Here is a 14903-nt window from a genome sequence, read left to right as displayed (position 1 = left end):
AAATAAACTGTCTCTGTAACTATTATTAACTCTCTTTACTAATTACTTGCTATTAAATATGATACCAAGGTTAAAAATAGTTGGTCTATGAAATTATTGCCTGATCTCTTCAATGCACCCAACAGTGTACTGTCTAATCCTGAATGAGAGCTAATGGATAAATAGTTTACTCATCAGTTTTGCAGCTTACTCTTGCTGATGACTTGCTGTAAAAACCTGTTCAATTTCTCACCTCTTTCACTCCTATGCACCTGGCATCCTCCAGTTTGTAGTCCAGGTAACCGTTCTTCATATTTGAGACTTAACTTGAATTTCTGATGACTGTTTAGTGGCTGTTTAGTCACATCCAAAACCCACATTTTCCCAGGAAATTGGATAATGTTGATTAGTGGGAATTCTGCCTGTAGGGCCACTGAAGATTCATTACTGTATTGACTAATGATCAAACTGAATGCTAAAAACCAAAGAGCACCAGATGCTGGAAATCAGAAACAAAAACAGAAATTACTAGAAAAACTCAACAGGTCTGACAACATCCGTGGAAACAGAAAGTTAATGACTTGGGACTGTACTTAGGAAGGGTCACTGGACCCTAAACATTAACTCTGCTTTCTCTCCATGACTGCTGGTAGGGGCATCCTAAATGGATCTGTTTACAGAGGACATCTCCAGAACCAAGTTGGAAACCAGAATAAGTCTCTGGCTACAAACTCAAAACAGGAACAGGAGCAGGCTATTCAGACCCTCAAACCTGCTCCACCATTCAATTGGATCATGGCTGATCTGACATTCCTTAGTTTCCTGCATATACCCACAACCCTTGATTCCCCAACTAATCAAGGATTTATCTATCTCAGTCTTAAATATACACAAGGACTCTGCCCCACAGTTCTCTGTGATAAGGCTCTCAACTCAGAGAGAGAGAAGAAATTCCTCATCAGTCTTAAATTGATGCCCCTTTAATCTGAGACAATACCCTCTGGTCCATGACTCTCCTCTGAGCATTTTCTCTGTCAAGCCGCTTAAGAATCCTACATGTTTCAACGAGATAACGACTAGTGGGTTGGCAACTTCGAACATTGAAGCTCGCTAGCAAACTAGCTAACAAGGCCACCTGGCGGTTTTATCCATTTTATTTTGCCACAGAATTTAGTTTCCTGGAGCAGGAGAAATATTAGGCAACACACAGTAATGCCAGAAGGGGGAGTTTAGAAATAGATACCGCTCCTGGTAAACCACATATTTCCTTGTGTTTATTCCGATGGGTTTTTTTTCTGTAATAACTGGTTAGAAAAATACATCTGGTTACTTCCTGCTGTTATTATCACGTTTCCTTCATGGAAAGGATTTTAAGGCTAATCTTGAGCATTATACAAGGGACAGTGGAGCTAAATAATTGAGATACATTTAGAAGGCAGGCGGAAGGTGGATGGAGGGAGTTCTGAAGAAGTCAGGTCGGACTTGAAACTTTATCACTCCTCAATTCCTCAGTCCCTGTCTGACCTGTATATAACTGCTAACAATTTTTGTTTCTAATTCTGATTCCAGCATCCACAATTCCGCTTTATTCTTAAAGACTGTGTCACAGCAACAGTTCCTATGGCTGGGGTCACATCAGGTCATTTCCAACAAAAAAGGATCGAGACACAGTTCATGACCTGGAGACTGAGACTACAGGAGGTTAGTTTTTGACATTCTGGCTAGCCGCTGTATGAAAGACACAATGTTAAATTTTCCCATGTTTCCACGAGAAGCGGTCTTGAACAAAGTGATTTTTTTTATTGCTTCAGTGTTTTGTACGTCCCTTTGCTGTGTGCAGATTCACGTAAATGTGAAAATCATGTAGTGTTTCAGTCAGTCTTCAAAAATATTGGAGAGATACGTGTGAAAGACATCTGTTCAAAACAAACACATTACACCACGTTTGGTTTACTCTGTCAAAGATAGAGTTAAGGCGCATGTCTGAAAGCAAGATATCCATTAATCACTTACGGGAGCGACCAATGTACCTCAGAGAAAACGAAGGCAAACCCAACCCTTTAGACTCTGCACCATCTGGCACCATCCTCCCCAGTTGCTAGTTATGCGCATTTCTGCAGAGGCAAACAAACAAAACCCTTTTGCCAATTTCAGTAAAAACAACAAAAATAACCTGGGTAGACAAACAGGAGGCTGGAAGAACACAGCAGGCCAGGCAGCATCTGGAGGAAAGGAGCAGTCAATGTTTCAGGTATTACCCTGGCTCCAAAATAAAGCCGAGAGTTTTTGTAAGACCATTTGGCATTACTAGACCTTACAGCCAAATTTCTTCATGGAAACTTGTGCAGCATCGAAAACAAATGGTCCCAGCTGTCAAAACCCCACAGCTCACCATGACACAAAGAGAAGCCCCATCGTCTCCAACATGTATCTGTTACCCCAGTGTAGGGGGTGAACAAAAACATCAGAGGAACAGTTCCAGGGATGTGGACCCATTGGAAGGATTGAGAACCAGAGGGCACAGGTTCCAAGATTAGGAAGCTCTGTAGATATTGGGAGTAACAAGTAGTTTGGATCCGAGAGTATGCTGCAAGCAGATTTGATCATTTATCTGGATTGTTAAAAGGGAGCTGTGTCCATCTTCTAAGTATCATAGAATCCCTACAGATCCCCATCAAGTCCACACCTATCCTATGCAGAGCATGCCACCCAGACCCATGCCTTGTAACCCTGCATTTCTCATGGCTAATCCACCTAGCCTGCACATCTTTTGACTATGAGAGGAAATCCATGCAGGCACAGGGAGATTGCACAAACTTCACACAGTTGCTCAAGGGTGGATTTAAACCCAGGTTCCTGGTGCTATGAGGCTGCAGTGCTAACCACTGAGCCACTGTGCCATCCTAGTTGTTGTAGTTGTATTTTAGCACAAAGATTATTTGGTAGCCAGCTAATGGCAATCACACCCTTGTTCACAAGCCGGAGCTGTCTTAAGGTGCTGTGGGGGCAAGGGAGGATCTTGCACCTGAAAACAATTAAGTAAATAATCCTCAAGTGGGAAATGCAGCCCAAGAAGTGAAGCCGATCTCTTCATAAGGTGCCAGGCCTTGGCCTGCCCATGTCAGTTCCCCCTCAGCTGATTCATGGCAATAAAGCCTTCCATGGGCCGAGGAAAGTCAGTCAGAGTAAGCTGTGACAGCTCCTACTCCTGGTCCTTCAGCGAGGATTTCTGTTGGGAAGTGAATGTGTGGATGTCGGGCAGGAAGGTAGACTGCACTTACTTCTGAGTACAACTCATGGTCTTAGAGACATATAGCATAAAAACAGACTCTTCAGTCCAACTCAGCCTTGCCGACCAGGTTTCCCAAACTAAAACTAGTCCCATTTGCCTGCATTTGGCCCATATTCCTCTAAACCTTTCCTATTCACGTACCTGTCCAAATGTCTTTTAAATGTTGCTTCCTAATCTTTTATCTGCTCTGGGCACTCCTTCCCCTGCCTGGAGCAGAAGCAGTAACAACTGAACAGAATAAAAGGATGACACGTTGAAGACAGAGATCGGGAGGAACTTATTCTCTTGGAAGGTAGTGAATCTGTGGACTTCTTTATGGCAGCAGGCTGTTGAGTCTGGGGCCTTGAGATTTTCAAGACTGAGGATTTTCAGTTTTAATCAATAATGAAATCAAGGTTTACGGGGGAAAAGGTAGCAAAGTAGAGTTGAGAATTCTTAGGCCAGCCATGAACTGGTTGAATGGCCTACTTGCTCCATGAATGTAGGAGATTGAAGAGTGCCCTTATTGAGGTTTATAAAATCATGAGGGGCATAGAGTGGAAGAGTTCAAAACTAGGCAGCATGTTTTTAAGGGGAGAGGAGAATGATTTAAAAAGGACATTAGGGGCAACTTTTTCTTTAGCACAGAAGGTGATTCATATCTGAATGAACTGCCAGAGGAAGTGATAGATGCAGGTACAGTTACAACATTTAAAAGAAACTTGTATAAGCTTATGAATAGGGAAGGTTTGGAGGGATATAGGCCAAGTGCAGGCAGGTGGGACTAGTTCAGTTTGGGAACATGGTCAGCATGGACTGGTTGGACCAAAGGTCTGTTTCCTGTTGTATGACTACGACTGGAATAACACATACACTCACACAATACAATTACACGAGATTGTTGGTGTTTTACAGGTTCCCCTTGTGGATATGATCCCAGTGATTGAAAGGCTGCTAATTGCTGACTACAGTAGTTTTTCTTTGGATACAGCAACACAATTGTGCTTGAAGCACAGCAGCTGTAGGGACACTGATTGGAAATATGTAAGGGTTGGCTGGCTAATTGCGGTTGAGACTACAACCAGATCAGCTATTATTTGACCAGACACCAGTCAGGCCACAGCTGGAATATTATCAACACTTTTTGTCCCTTTCTCCATTGAAAGATGCACTCAGCATTTGATGCAGTCCAGAGAAGGTTCATTAGGTTGTATAGTATGGAGGGACTGTCTATGAGGAGAGGTGGAGTACCTTGGACATATACCGGTTGGAGTTTAGAAGAATGAGAGATCATAATGAAACATACAAGATTCTTAAGGGACTTGACAGGGCAGTTGTGGAAAGGTTGTTTCCTCTTGAGTGTGTGGATGATCAGAGGGCACAACCTCAGAATAAAAGGTTGACATATTGAAGACAGAGGAATCGCTTCTCTCAGAAGGCTGTAAATCCATGGAATTCTATGTAGTAGAAGGCTGAGTGTCTGGGTCATTTAGTATTTCAAGCCCAAGGTAGACAGGTTTTTAAATCAGTAATGTAAGCAAGGGTTACGGGGAAAAGGTAGGAAAGTAGATTTGAGGGTTATTAGGCCAGCCATGATCTGGTTGAATGGCAGAGTGGGGCCTAATGGACTACTTGCTTCTTATAGTCTTAACATGGGAAGCAAGCTTGAGCGCCCTCCTACAACTACATTGTACAACTTGCACTGGTTGGCAGTACCAGTTAATTGCAAATGGATACAGGGAAAAAAAACTTTATCTCCCATGATGAAGAATTCTCAACTGGCATTAGCAACAAGCTCCCAGCACTGTGACCCGGTTACTGCTGCAGTGACCACCACACCCAGTCTTCAGGAAAAGGGAAAGAAGAATTCAGAATGAGACAGTGGCTCCTAAGTGAGAAACCCAAACTCAATGTTTTGCTCCCATAAGTTTTCTTTATCACGGAACTATGTCAAGAGCTATTTGCAAATATTTCATTGCAATTTTCATTCCACATCTGCAAACCTCCCGCACGGTATGAGCACTTAATCAGTCACACCTATTGTGTTTGTTGCAACTTTTATTAGTGGGAGATGCTGAAACCCGCATGCAAATGCACACAGCATGGATTAGTGGATTCTGTGCAGTGTCTGTAGTGGTGAGCCCTTTACACAAACATTATACAAATAGAGCGTTAGTGACTCCAGCACACATACACCAGCCTTGACTGCACTGACAGTCCTGCTCACACCTAGTACTTTTTGTAGACTAAACTCTTGGGAAATCATCGTGTAGCCAGACTCAAAAAGGGTGCCTTAATATGACCAGTACTGGCCCATTCCTTATCTTGCCCTGTGTTTTACATACTCTCCACTCGCCTAAAACTGCCAGGTTAGATTGTTAGCTTACATTTTCCATCCTAAACCCATCGGCCCTCAACCAGCTCACTAGCTTTACCTGATTTTGGTCGAACTAATTAAAAGACCGTCCTCTTAATTTCTAAGTAAACTACTGATTTAGCAAATCTGTTATAGGTCGCTGGGCGAAGCAGTCGTTCCGCACACTTTGTTCATTCCTCTGCATTTGTGTTGCTATTGATAGGTCAATGTTTTAGTCTGCATCACCCTCTCTGCCCTCTTCCCAAACCACAGCGTTTTCAAAAATCTTCGCCTCAAAAGAAAAGTGATGTAACCTTTACTTTCCCTCCTAATCTTTAGTTTCCCGCTCAGCACTGGTCTCTCCATTTCATGAAGTCCTTGATGTTAGGAAATGTCATTTAAATACGAGCTGTTCCGTTTGTTCTGAATACACTCAGGCCCCAGGACAAGTCCTATATGTAATAATACAGACAACTCGTACACAGTTAGTTCTGTACACACAGTCTTTGCTGTAGTTTGATTACAAACACACCTCATTAAAAGAGAAGCCCTTAACGCATCAATGAAGCTACAGCATTTATTATAAGTGCCATCCATGCATATCACGACTGGCAGCAACGACTAATGACATTTGGTAGTAATTTACAGCAGTAAACTCATACAAAGGATAGTTGTGCATTTCTGTTTTAGCTAGGATTAATAAAACGTGCAGTAACAAAAAAATACGAACACTGAAACACTGACTGTAGAACAGCAGTACAGAGAAGAGCTGGTGTTGCACAAAATGATAATGATTTCATCACTATATACATCATAGATATATACACATCACCCTTGGAATGCACAATATCAAAATACTCTGTATTCCTTTATAGAATAAAACCCTGGTTCTCTCCCTGTCCCCTTTCCCACCCCAGAAAATAAAAGGACAATTTCAAAGACAAACAATATATTTACAATTAAGCACATGAACACCACAACACTTGTTTATTTGTTTTTGTTTAAAATGTGCCACAAAAGCCAGTACTGCTTTTGTTACGTTAGAAAGAGGTTAATCTTCCTCCTGCTTGTAGCCTGTGTTCAGAAACTGCCAAAGTGTCCTCTTTACTGCAAACCACAGAGAGCTATCACATTGAGACAAAAGGCAGTGTATACAAAGAGAAATAAGCCAATTCCAAAGGGTTTTAGACTCCTGTTCCAAGAAGCCTCATAAAGAAAACAATTGTTAGCTCAGTCTTTCATTTAATTATGAAAATCAAATTGGAATTGAAAAACACTGGTTTTGTTTTTACAAGAAGCTGTCCCATTGCTGTCAGAAATGGATACCAACTTTTTAAAAATTTCAATAAACAGAAAAAGTAAAAGAAAATTCTCAGAGGGCTTATAAGCCTCTGTCGTCGCAATACAAACCCTTGGTGGGTTCCAGCATGTCTTGAACAAAAAGTTAGTGCTGCTGACTCCAAACTGAATTATTTACTTCCAAGCAATAAAGACTTTTAAAAAATTAAATATACAACAGGTCAACAGGATATAAACAAAAGTTATTCATCAGGATTTTTGGAACAAAGGAATCAAACTAATACCTTCTGAAAGATTCAACTCAAGTGCAAAGAGGTCATGACAAGACTGGGGCCTGTCCCACTCCAGTCAATGGAGTCAGATCCCAGCTTATACCAACTGCACTATAAAGTGAATCATTGTTTGAAGTGTACCTAACTATGAGCTTAAGCACAGCACAAACATCCTTCTCCAGCAGCCCCCTTGCTGTTTGTAAAGGTGTGCTATTCAAAAGCAGCAAGAATCACTAATGTAGTGATTCTGCCAATTGTTAATGGCAAATATAACAAATGCTTTCTTTAAAATTTACTTCATTGTTCTGTGAAAATGAACATTTGGAGCCTCTCTCCAAGTCTGCACTCAAGCCAATATTTAAATGGTTTCTGTGCAGAATGTCTCTCCCAGATCATAAATTTTCAGTGACTCAGAAGTCTGAAATTGTAATTTGCTCCCTGTTGCTTTCCTACTTGATGGCCCATTCACTACCACGTGTATTATCATGGCTTGGCAGCTGACTGAATGCCATCCCTTTCTTTCCTTCCAACATCAATGCTAATCCACCTGGTTACCCATTTGTGAAATGTCCAAAATTTCCCAACTGAGGCAAGTAAGTCTCAGTGACAGGTCTTGAAACTTTGCTAGTCTATAATCAGGTTCCTGTATTTTTCTTTGATACCACTGCTGTCATCCAACCACAGCGTTGCATTTCTTTTTCACTACTCAAGGGAAGACTGCACTGGCACTGACAGTCAACTTAATGCTTGCTTTTAAAGGGTATAGGTTAACCTATATATATCGTTTTCAATTTCAGTGATTACTTATATTTTATTAAAAATAGAATGCACCTTTTAAAGGTAGTCAGTAATATTTATATTCCTACATACTGTATAACAAAGTAGGGCTGCCCTTTATGGCAGGCCTGTCAAATAGTGCAGCTTAAAAATTCATCTTAAATATGTGCTGCCACCTTCTGTTTCTTAGATGATTTTTTTTGAGAGAGAAACTATTTGCATTTTTTTTTTAAAAACAGCAAGAACTCAACATTATCCACATAAAAAAGTTCCTAACAGTGCAGACTGAAAAAACTTCTGATGAGATTATTTTCCCAAAGGGATCTGTATGTTTTATACGGAGAGGCATGGGGTGGAAAAAAGCTTAGCCCTTTACTTTGGTGACTTCCATATGCCCTGGCCTGAGCACTGATATAATGACTGACCATTTCCTCATTCTACAGTCTTTTAACTGCCAGGTGTTTGCCATTTCTACATGTTTGATTTGCTTTAAATTGGAGGAAGTCAGAATCCAGCACATTCAAGTTAAGCTGGAGCCACCCTCATGGAAGCTAAATTTTAACAAACATACTTTAAAAAACTCACAACACATTGCTCATTTTAATGCAGTTTCATTTAAAAATGACAAAGTAGGGTTTTAAAATGTGCCAACATTTGTAAACAATGGATCCAGTCAATGACAGACTCTTACGATTAGAATTCAGGCACTACCCAATGTCTCAGTGTTCTGTCTTTTATCCCAAAACAAACAAAGCTGGCTAAACACATATAGATTGAAATTCTAGACTATTTTGTAGGCTGATGAGAGGACACGTTGAGACAACTGGAGTCAGAGGGCAAGGAGAAATCTAAGCTATCCAACATAAGTTGACTGCTATCACACAGATGGCCTGTTGATGCTCATCATACAGATTCTGTAAAGTTGTCTAAAAACCAAATGTGACAGTCTGCAGTAACAAATTACTTTGATTACTGGCAGGCTCTGCAAAAGCAGGAAGTATGTGGAAACTTCCTTTTAAAAGTACCTGTTCCATTGCAAAGCAAGTTTGTGGTGGATTTTTTTTTGCCGAGGGAGGGGAGAATGAGAGAAGATGGCAAGAATCACATTTTAGCATACTTGTATGTTAAGTGCATACTTCAGAACTGGAACGGTTTATGTACTGAATTTCCAATACTGTGGATCTGAAGTTCAGAATATTACTAAAGAAAATAACCTCTAAGCAACGACAAAGCCCATTAGTTTACAGAGGGCTTTACAGGGAGAGGGCAAGGGAGCAGCTGAGCAAAAGTGTGAAAGGCAGTGCAGAATTAGAGGTAGGAACTGAGAGCTAAGGGACTTGATTTTGCAATGCTGTATATTGGAAGGAAAGAATGAATGTCAGAGTCAAAGATTTAGACTATGGAGTCCAAATAACAGTGTGAAGAGACAACAAAATGATAGGTACAAACTAATGTTTAAAATATGCCCAGATAACCAGTTATTAATTCATTCTAGTTTCAGAAAGATTTCCTTAAAATAGCACAGGTCTACATCTGAAAGTGATGCATGTTTGCCACGTCTATCAACAAATGCAATTTTTATTCCAAGCTGGTATACGCAACAACTAACTTGTGCTTGATATTTCATTGATTTTGGCTCCAGTTGTGGGAGAAATAGAGCCAAGAAAATCTTTTGAACAAGCCTACACAGCTACCTATAGCCACAGCACCTGCTGCTAGCCAAGACCTGAAAACAATTCACGACAATCCAGAACTTCAATTTGCAGGAGCAGGCAACAAGATTCTGGTTAACTTCATTTATAATTAAAACCGCCTCAATTTAGATGCATGAATTCTGTGTCTGGTTCAATGTGTTTCAAAATGAAGTGCACAGCATTAAAAAAACATTTTTAGTGGGCTAAAATTTCACGAGAAGCTGAACAAATCTTTTTCGGTATAATTAACTTTGTGCCTGCTCATACCTCTCCTATTGTCATGCAAAATATTCTTAACTGCCTAACTTTCAAAGACTAGATGCAAAATCTGCAATAAATTTACATTACATATATAGTGGTGAAATATTAACTAAGTGTTAAACTTTTGGAAATTAACCAGAGTTTGCTTTGCAATAGCGTACTCACAAAGGCAATTAGTATTTTCTACTAAAGACTAGGGCTGCATTATACAATCCTTCACTGAGTGGTGCCGTTGCTTTTTCCTGCAGTGTATTTTGGGCATATGAACAGCACCATGATATAAAACATTCTATCAAAATTTTGATGTATTCAAGATAACAACAATGACTGAATTGTGAAATGTGCACAGCAATATTTCAACCTAGGTTTATCCATAAACCAGGTCATGGCTTAAGAATCTTTGGCAAAGGATTTTTTCAGTGAGCTGTTAAAAAATGCCATCTCCTTGAAGCTTCAGTCTGATACAAGCTCTATAATGAAGGTATAATTAGAATTGCTACACTAATCTCTGCACCCTCTTGTAAAGTATTAGTCTTTCAATAATAAAATGGTAGTTGAAACTTGACAATATAGGGAACAAGACCAAGCAGCATAAAGGAAGGGATGAATGCAGTTTTTGTGCAATATATTTTTAATACCGTAAATTTAGCTTATATATTAGCAAAAAAAGGGGAGATGTCTATTGACCTTTGTAATGCAAACATTTACATTAATTGTTTTCCCCAGAAACTTCATTAAATACAAAAAGTGCACCAGTTGACCTCCCCATTTCAGCATTATCTTACCATACTACAGCGGATTTTACACAGTTCACTCTGGCAGTATCATCTTTTAGTCTGTTTTAAATCTTCACTGGAATCTCTGTAACCTTCCCAAAGAACTAGAGTACAGGCACAAATCCATTTGGGGCTCAAATGCTATTTTTTGGATACTGTGTCACAGTCATACTTGAAAAAAATGGCTCAGTTTAGCACTATTCCTGCACCCCCACCCCCACCCCATTAAAGTCTAAGCTGATCTTTCTGGGGGAGCAATCAAGATGCTACAACTGCTCTCAGTGTCCCTAGGCTATGAAAAAAATCATAGATTTCTGCACCTGATCTCTATCCACTAACGTCCGTAGCAAAGTGCATGCACCTGTGCGATGTGGAGACATTGGCGGGGGCGGGGGTTAACATTAGTCAGCTATGGGGGCCCTCATCAGAAAGTAGCCTGCCAACTTTCTGTCTTGATTCAGAGGTGGTGCCCAATTGGATAAGGTATAGTGGACCTCTGTAGCAATGCAAATGTACCTACATTAAACAGCACTTTCAGAAGCAGTCCTACACACAACTAAGTATAAACTAATCAGTCCATGGTGCTGCAGGAGCTCAAGGAAATGTAGTTTTTGCAATATGAACTACTTGGTTTAGTTCATCAAATATTAGTACAAGAATCAAGTAAAAAGCAATGATATCTGAACTACATTGTGAAGGGCCAGCATGTGAAACACAAGGACAGGTCATACAGAACATCCAGAGTAAGATCAGTTTTAGAAAGAGAAGCTTCATCAGGACTCTGATAGAAGGTCTCAACTGGAACATAAACTAATTTTTCTCTCTCAGATTTTGATGAATTTGCTGTGCATTTCTAACATTCTAGTTTCTAGACTACTGCTAATTCAGTAGTCACTTGGGGAGGGGTTAAGCTTTTAAGCAATCACAACTGAAATCTAATTATATAGAAGGGATATTGGTTACCTATACAAGATATAAATCTATAGACAGCAAACTATGGATTAGCTGGGATATGGTAGAGTTAAAACCCTCACGAAATTTAAAATGCATGTACGTTTTACTTAGTGACTGACACACAGAACAATGCAAACCCTTAGAACAGCTAATTGGTTAACATATGCAAGAGGGTTAACCAAGTAAAAATCCCATGCCTAACCAGTGAGCTGCACAGTAATGTTCCTCTGTGTAAGCCCTCCCCTTCATGCCACTGCACAGAAGCAAAACATTGAAGAGGAAAAGCAGCAGGCGAAAACCAGTGCAGCTGAAGCAAGAGTTAAAAAACATTTACAGAACTGCCCTGTATAACAAACAAAATCCACAGATTGTGTTTCTCTTTCTTGAAAACAAAGTGTATTTAAACCATTATAAATAGGGAGTTTCAGAAATGGAATAAGACAGAAATTTAGAAATAGCAAGAAAGCACAGACAAAGAAAAAAGTCAGCACCCTGGCAACTCATTGAAGCAGCACAAACAATTGCATGGTTTATTTTGCCGTGTGGGATGATTTAGCTAACAAGACAATTTGCATGTAAATCCTTTAGTTTTAGGCCACAGCTGTAAAATTTGTCTCTGTTCAGAATTTATTACGATTGTAAACCTGGAATATGCTGTTAAATGCTATGAAATGAATTGTTCCACCATGACTTCTATGGAGTCATAGCTCTTCTAAAGATTGAAGGAAACATTCAAGACTCATGTTCAATGGTACATGTCACAGGACGTACAGTTTGATATCTTGGTTTAGAGCAAATAAAATGCAAGTCTTAGTGGCCTAGCTAGTGGTCTTACTGCACAGGTATTTGTGAACTGCAGAAGTTCTCCATCCTGTTAGGTACATGGAGATTGAGTAAATCAAAACTTTTCAGTATAGGATTTCTGTTACTAGACTGCAACTAGCATACCCGAGAAGCCAATTATAAATGTACTGAGCTTGTGTATTCTGACACCATCAAATCCGAAATTAGAGTGTATGCAAAATATAACAGCGTAAAAACACTAACCACTTAACTCCAATCCCAAATGCAAACAAGGCAACCGGAGAGGAAAGAGAAGCTGAAGGAGGACGCTGAAGGAGGACACTGCACATCACTAAAAGCAGGTGCTCTGCTGGGAAAGACCCATCAAATGACTCAGGAATGGGTCCTTAGAGCCCCAGTGTATTACAAACAGGGGTTTGACTTGAATCACAATTTAAATTGTAAACACTGAGAAAGGTTTGCATTCACACATCAGTACAGCAATCCGAAAGCTTAACTAAAGGAACAAATTGATTTGTTTTAAAAAAGGGGGAATAATCAAGTAGGCACTGCTCCAGAAAGTGCATATTTAAAAAACCCATCCTTGTCAATTAAAAACAAAATCGAAAAAGATGCAACACAGGTATTAAAAGCAGGCCTGGATTTCTATTATGAAACTCTCATTTATCCACCACTAAACATGCATAGCTGACAAATGCAGAATTGGTTAACATGCTTCCCCTGCAGCACTTCACAAAAAGGAAATGCTGCATTGCAGCCTTTTCCATGATGGCCAAAAGGAGAGAGAAAGGCAATGGTCAATATTTCATAAGATCTCACTACTTGCAAATCCTGCAATCTGTGTTCCATTTCTTTGCAATATGGCATGAGTGAGACTTGGAGACTATGAAACTCACCAGAATTTGTTAAGTGTTTACCTTGGGAGATTTCTCTTGATTACAGTCACTACCACTCAATGCAAGAGACAGGCTGCTTTTCTCATTACCAAAATACATTTACCTCAGGGGTACTAACCAATACCACGTCAGCACTTGGTACTTGATACCTGCAAACCCCAAATATAATGCTACCTTCTTGAGATGTAGTAGCCTTATTAACAGGCATCCAGGCAGAATTTCTGGGAAGAATCCCCTACAGTTCAGATTTGGAAGCTGGTGTTGTGTGCACAAAGGCTGGGGATCCAAAGTTAAGCTGTAGTAATGCAATCTTTGGAGCGGTAGAAAATTTTCCCCCAGGTACCCTAGTATCGATTTCAATACTAATCCTGGTACAGCAACTGGATTTTCAACAAAAAAAGTTTTTTTCTTTGCAGCACCATATGTAGACAAAATTGTCTCAAAAGAAACTCATTTTGTAGAAGATGCCTCTCCCAGCTCACGACTGCATTCCTGGCCTACTCCAGGAAAGGCCATCTAGAAGCCAGCTTCCTTGACCCCTATCGGTGTTTGATCCCCCCTACTGGAACGCTCCCCCAAATGAAGTCACACACCAGGAGAGAAACTCTGCACTAAATAGTACCATCCTACGCAATCTCAGATCGTAGCTAAGCTACATCACTTAGATAAGCGTTGCTCAGATACTCAGACCCTCCATATGTCCTTTCAGTTTTAAAAAAAAAACAAAAGCGAAAGAAAATTATGTTCAGAATTAGAAAATGCTTCATTGCTTGTTACCACTGCGCCACCGCTGAGCGGCCGACAGGTAATTCCACATTTCTGTAGTGACTGCAAGCAGAAGGCGTGTTTTCTCCCCCCCCTCCCCCAAGAAGTACAGCTCTCTAGCACAGTCACGGTCGGGCTGTGTCCAGGCAGCAGTCCAGCGATTGTGGCCAGCATCGGCCAACACAATAAGCAAGAAGCTAAAAGAACATCTGAGTCACACTGACAGGAAGGGCTTCCAACAGACTTGTCCTTAGGAAGAAGAGTTAGACAATGGAATCCCAGTCAAAGTCATCCTGGATGTCATCTGCAGGATTGTGATGTTGAGACATCGGTCTGTGCATTTGGAAGCTGGAAGGTGACATCATGTGCTGTTGGTTCATTCCTGCATGGTGTCCTGCTGAGCAGAAATGTAAAAAAAGTAACATTATTGACAATGAAAAAATGGACTGTGATAAGTGTCATTTCTGCCTTATAAGCTATGTAAAATCCATAAATTATATATAGTGGACACTGAGGCAAAAAAGGGATTCATTCAGTTGAGCTGAGGGCAGACAATGGTTCACCACAGATTTTAAAAAATTCTCCAGTCATAATCCAAGGCCTCAGAGCATGGCAATCAGCCTACTTACAGCAAACGCTAATGCTGCTTTGATCAATTAGCATTTATCGTAAGCAATGAATGTGGTTAGTTACTGGAAATTTTAGAAGAATCTTAAACTTGGACATCCAGCTATAATTGTGGATTGGTCAACTTAGGTGAATCTTAAAAATTCAAGCATGGGACTTAGCAATGAATGGT

General features: G+C 40.2%; 1 protein-coding gene across 13 annotated transcripts in view; it reads right to left on the bottom strand.

Annotated features, from left to right (window-relative positions):
• The window catches only part of foxj3 (forkhead box J3), a 163663-nt gene that overhangs the window by 25923 nt on the left and 122837 nt on the right, over window positions 1-14903 (bottom strand). For 6 of the 13 annotated variants that reach the window (XM_020515074.2, XM_048615194.1, XM_020515078.2 and 3 more), the window contains one exon: window positions 6170-14501. The exons of 3 other annotated variants lie outside the window; for them this stretch is intronic. In XM_020515074.2, coding sequence (XP_020370663.1) covers window positions 14368-14501 — 134 coding nt within the window. In that variant the 3' untranslated portion in view covers window positions 6170-14367. Of the gene's footprint in view, window positions 1-6169; window positions 14502-14903 lie in introns of those variants that run through there. 4 more of the 13 variants (XM_020515076.2, XM_048615195.1, XM_020515079.2 and 1 more) reach the window with 1 other exon arrangement.

Source organism: Rhincodon typus, chromosome 31 (assembly GCF_021869965.1).
Source record: "Rhincodon typus isolate 14 chromosome 31, sRhiTyp1.1, whole genome shotgun sequence".
NCBI classification, from domain to species: Eukaryota; Metazoa; Chordata; class Chondrichthyes; order Orectolobiformes; family Rhincodontidae; genus Rhincodon; species Rhincodon typus.
The sequence above is the reverse complement of the archived record's forward strand: the minus strand, read 5'-3'. Positions and strand labels throughout refer to the sequence as shown.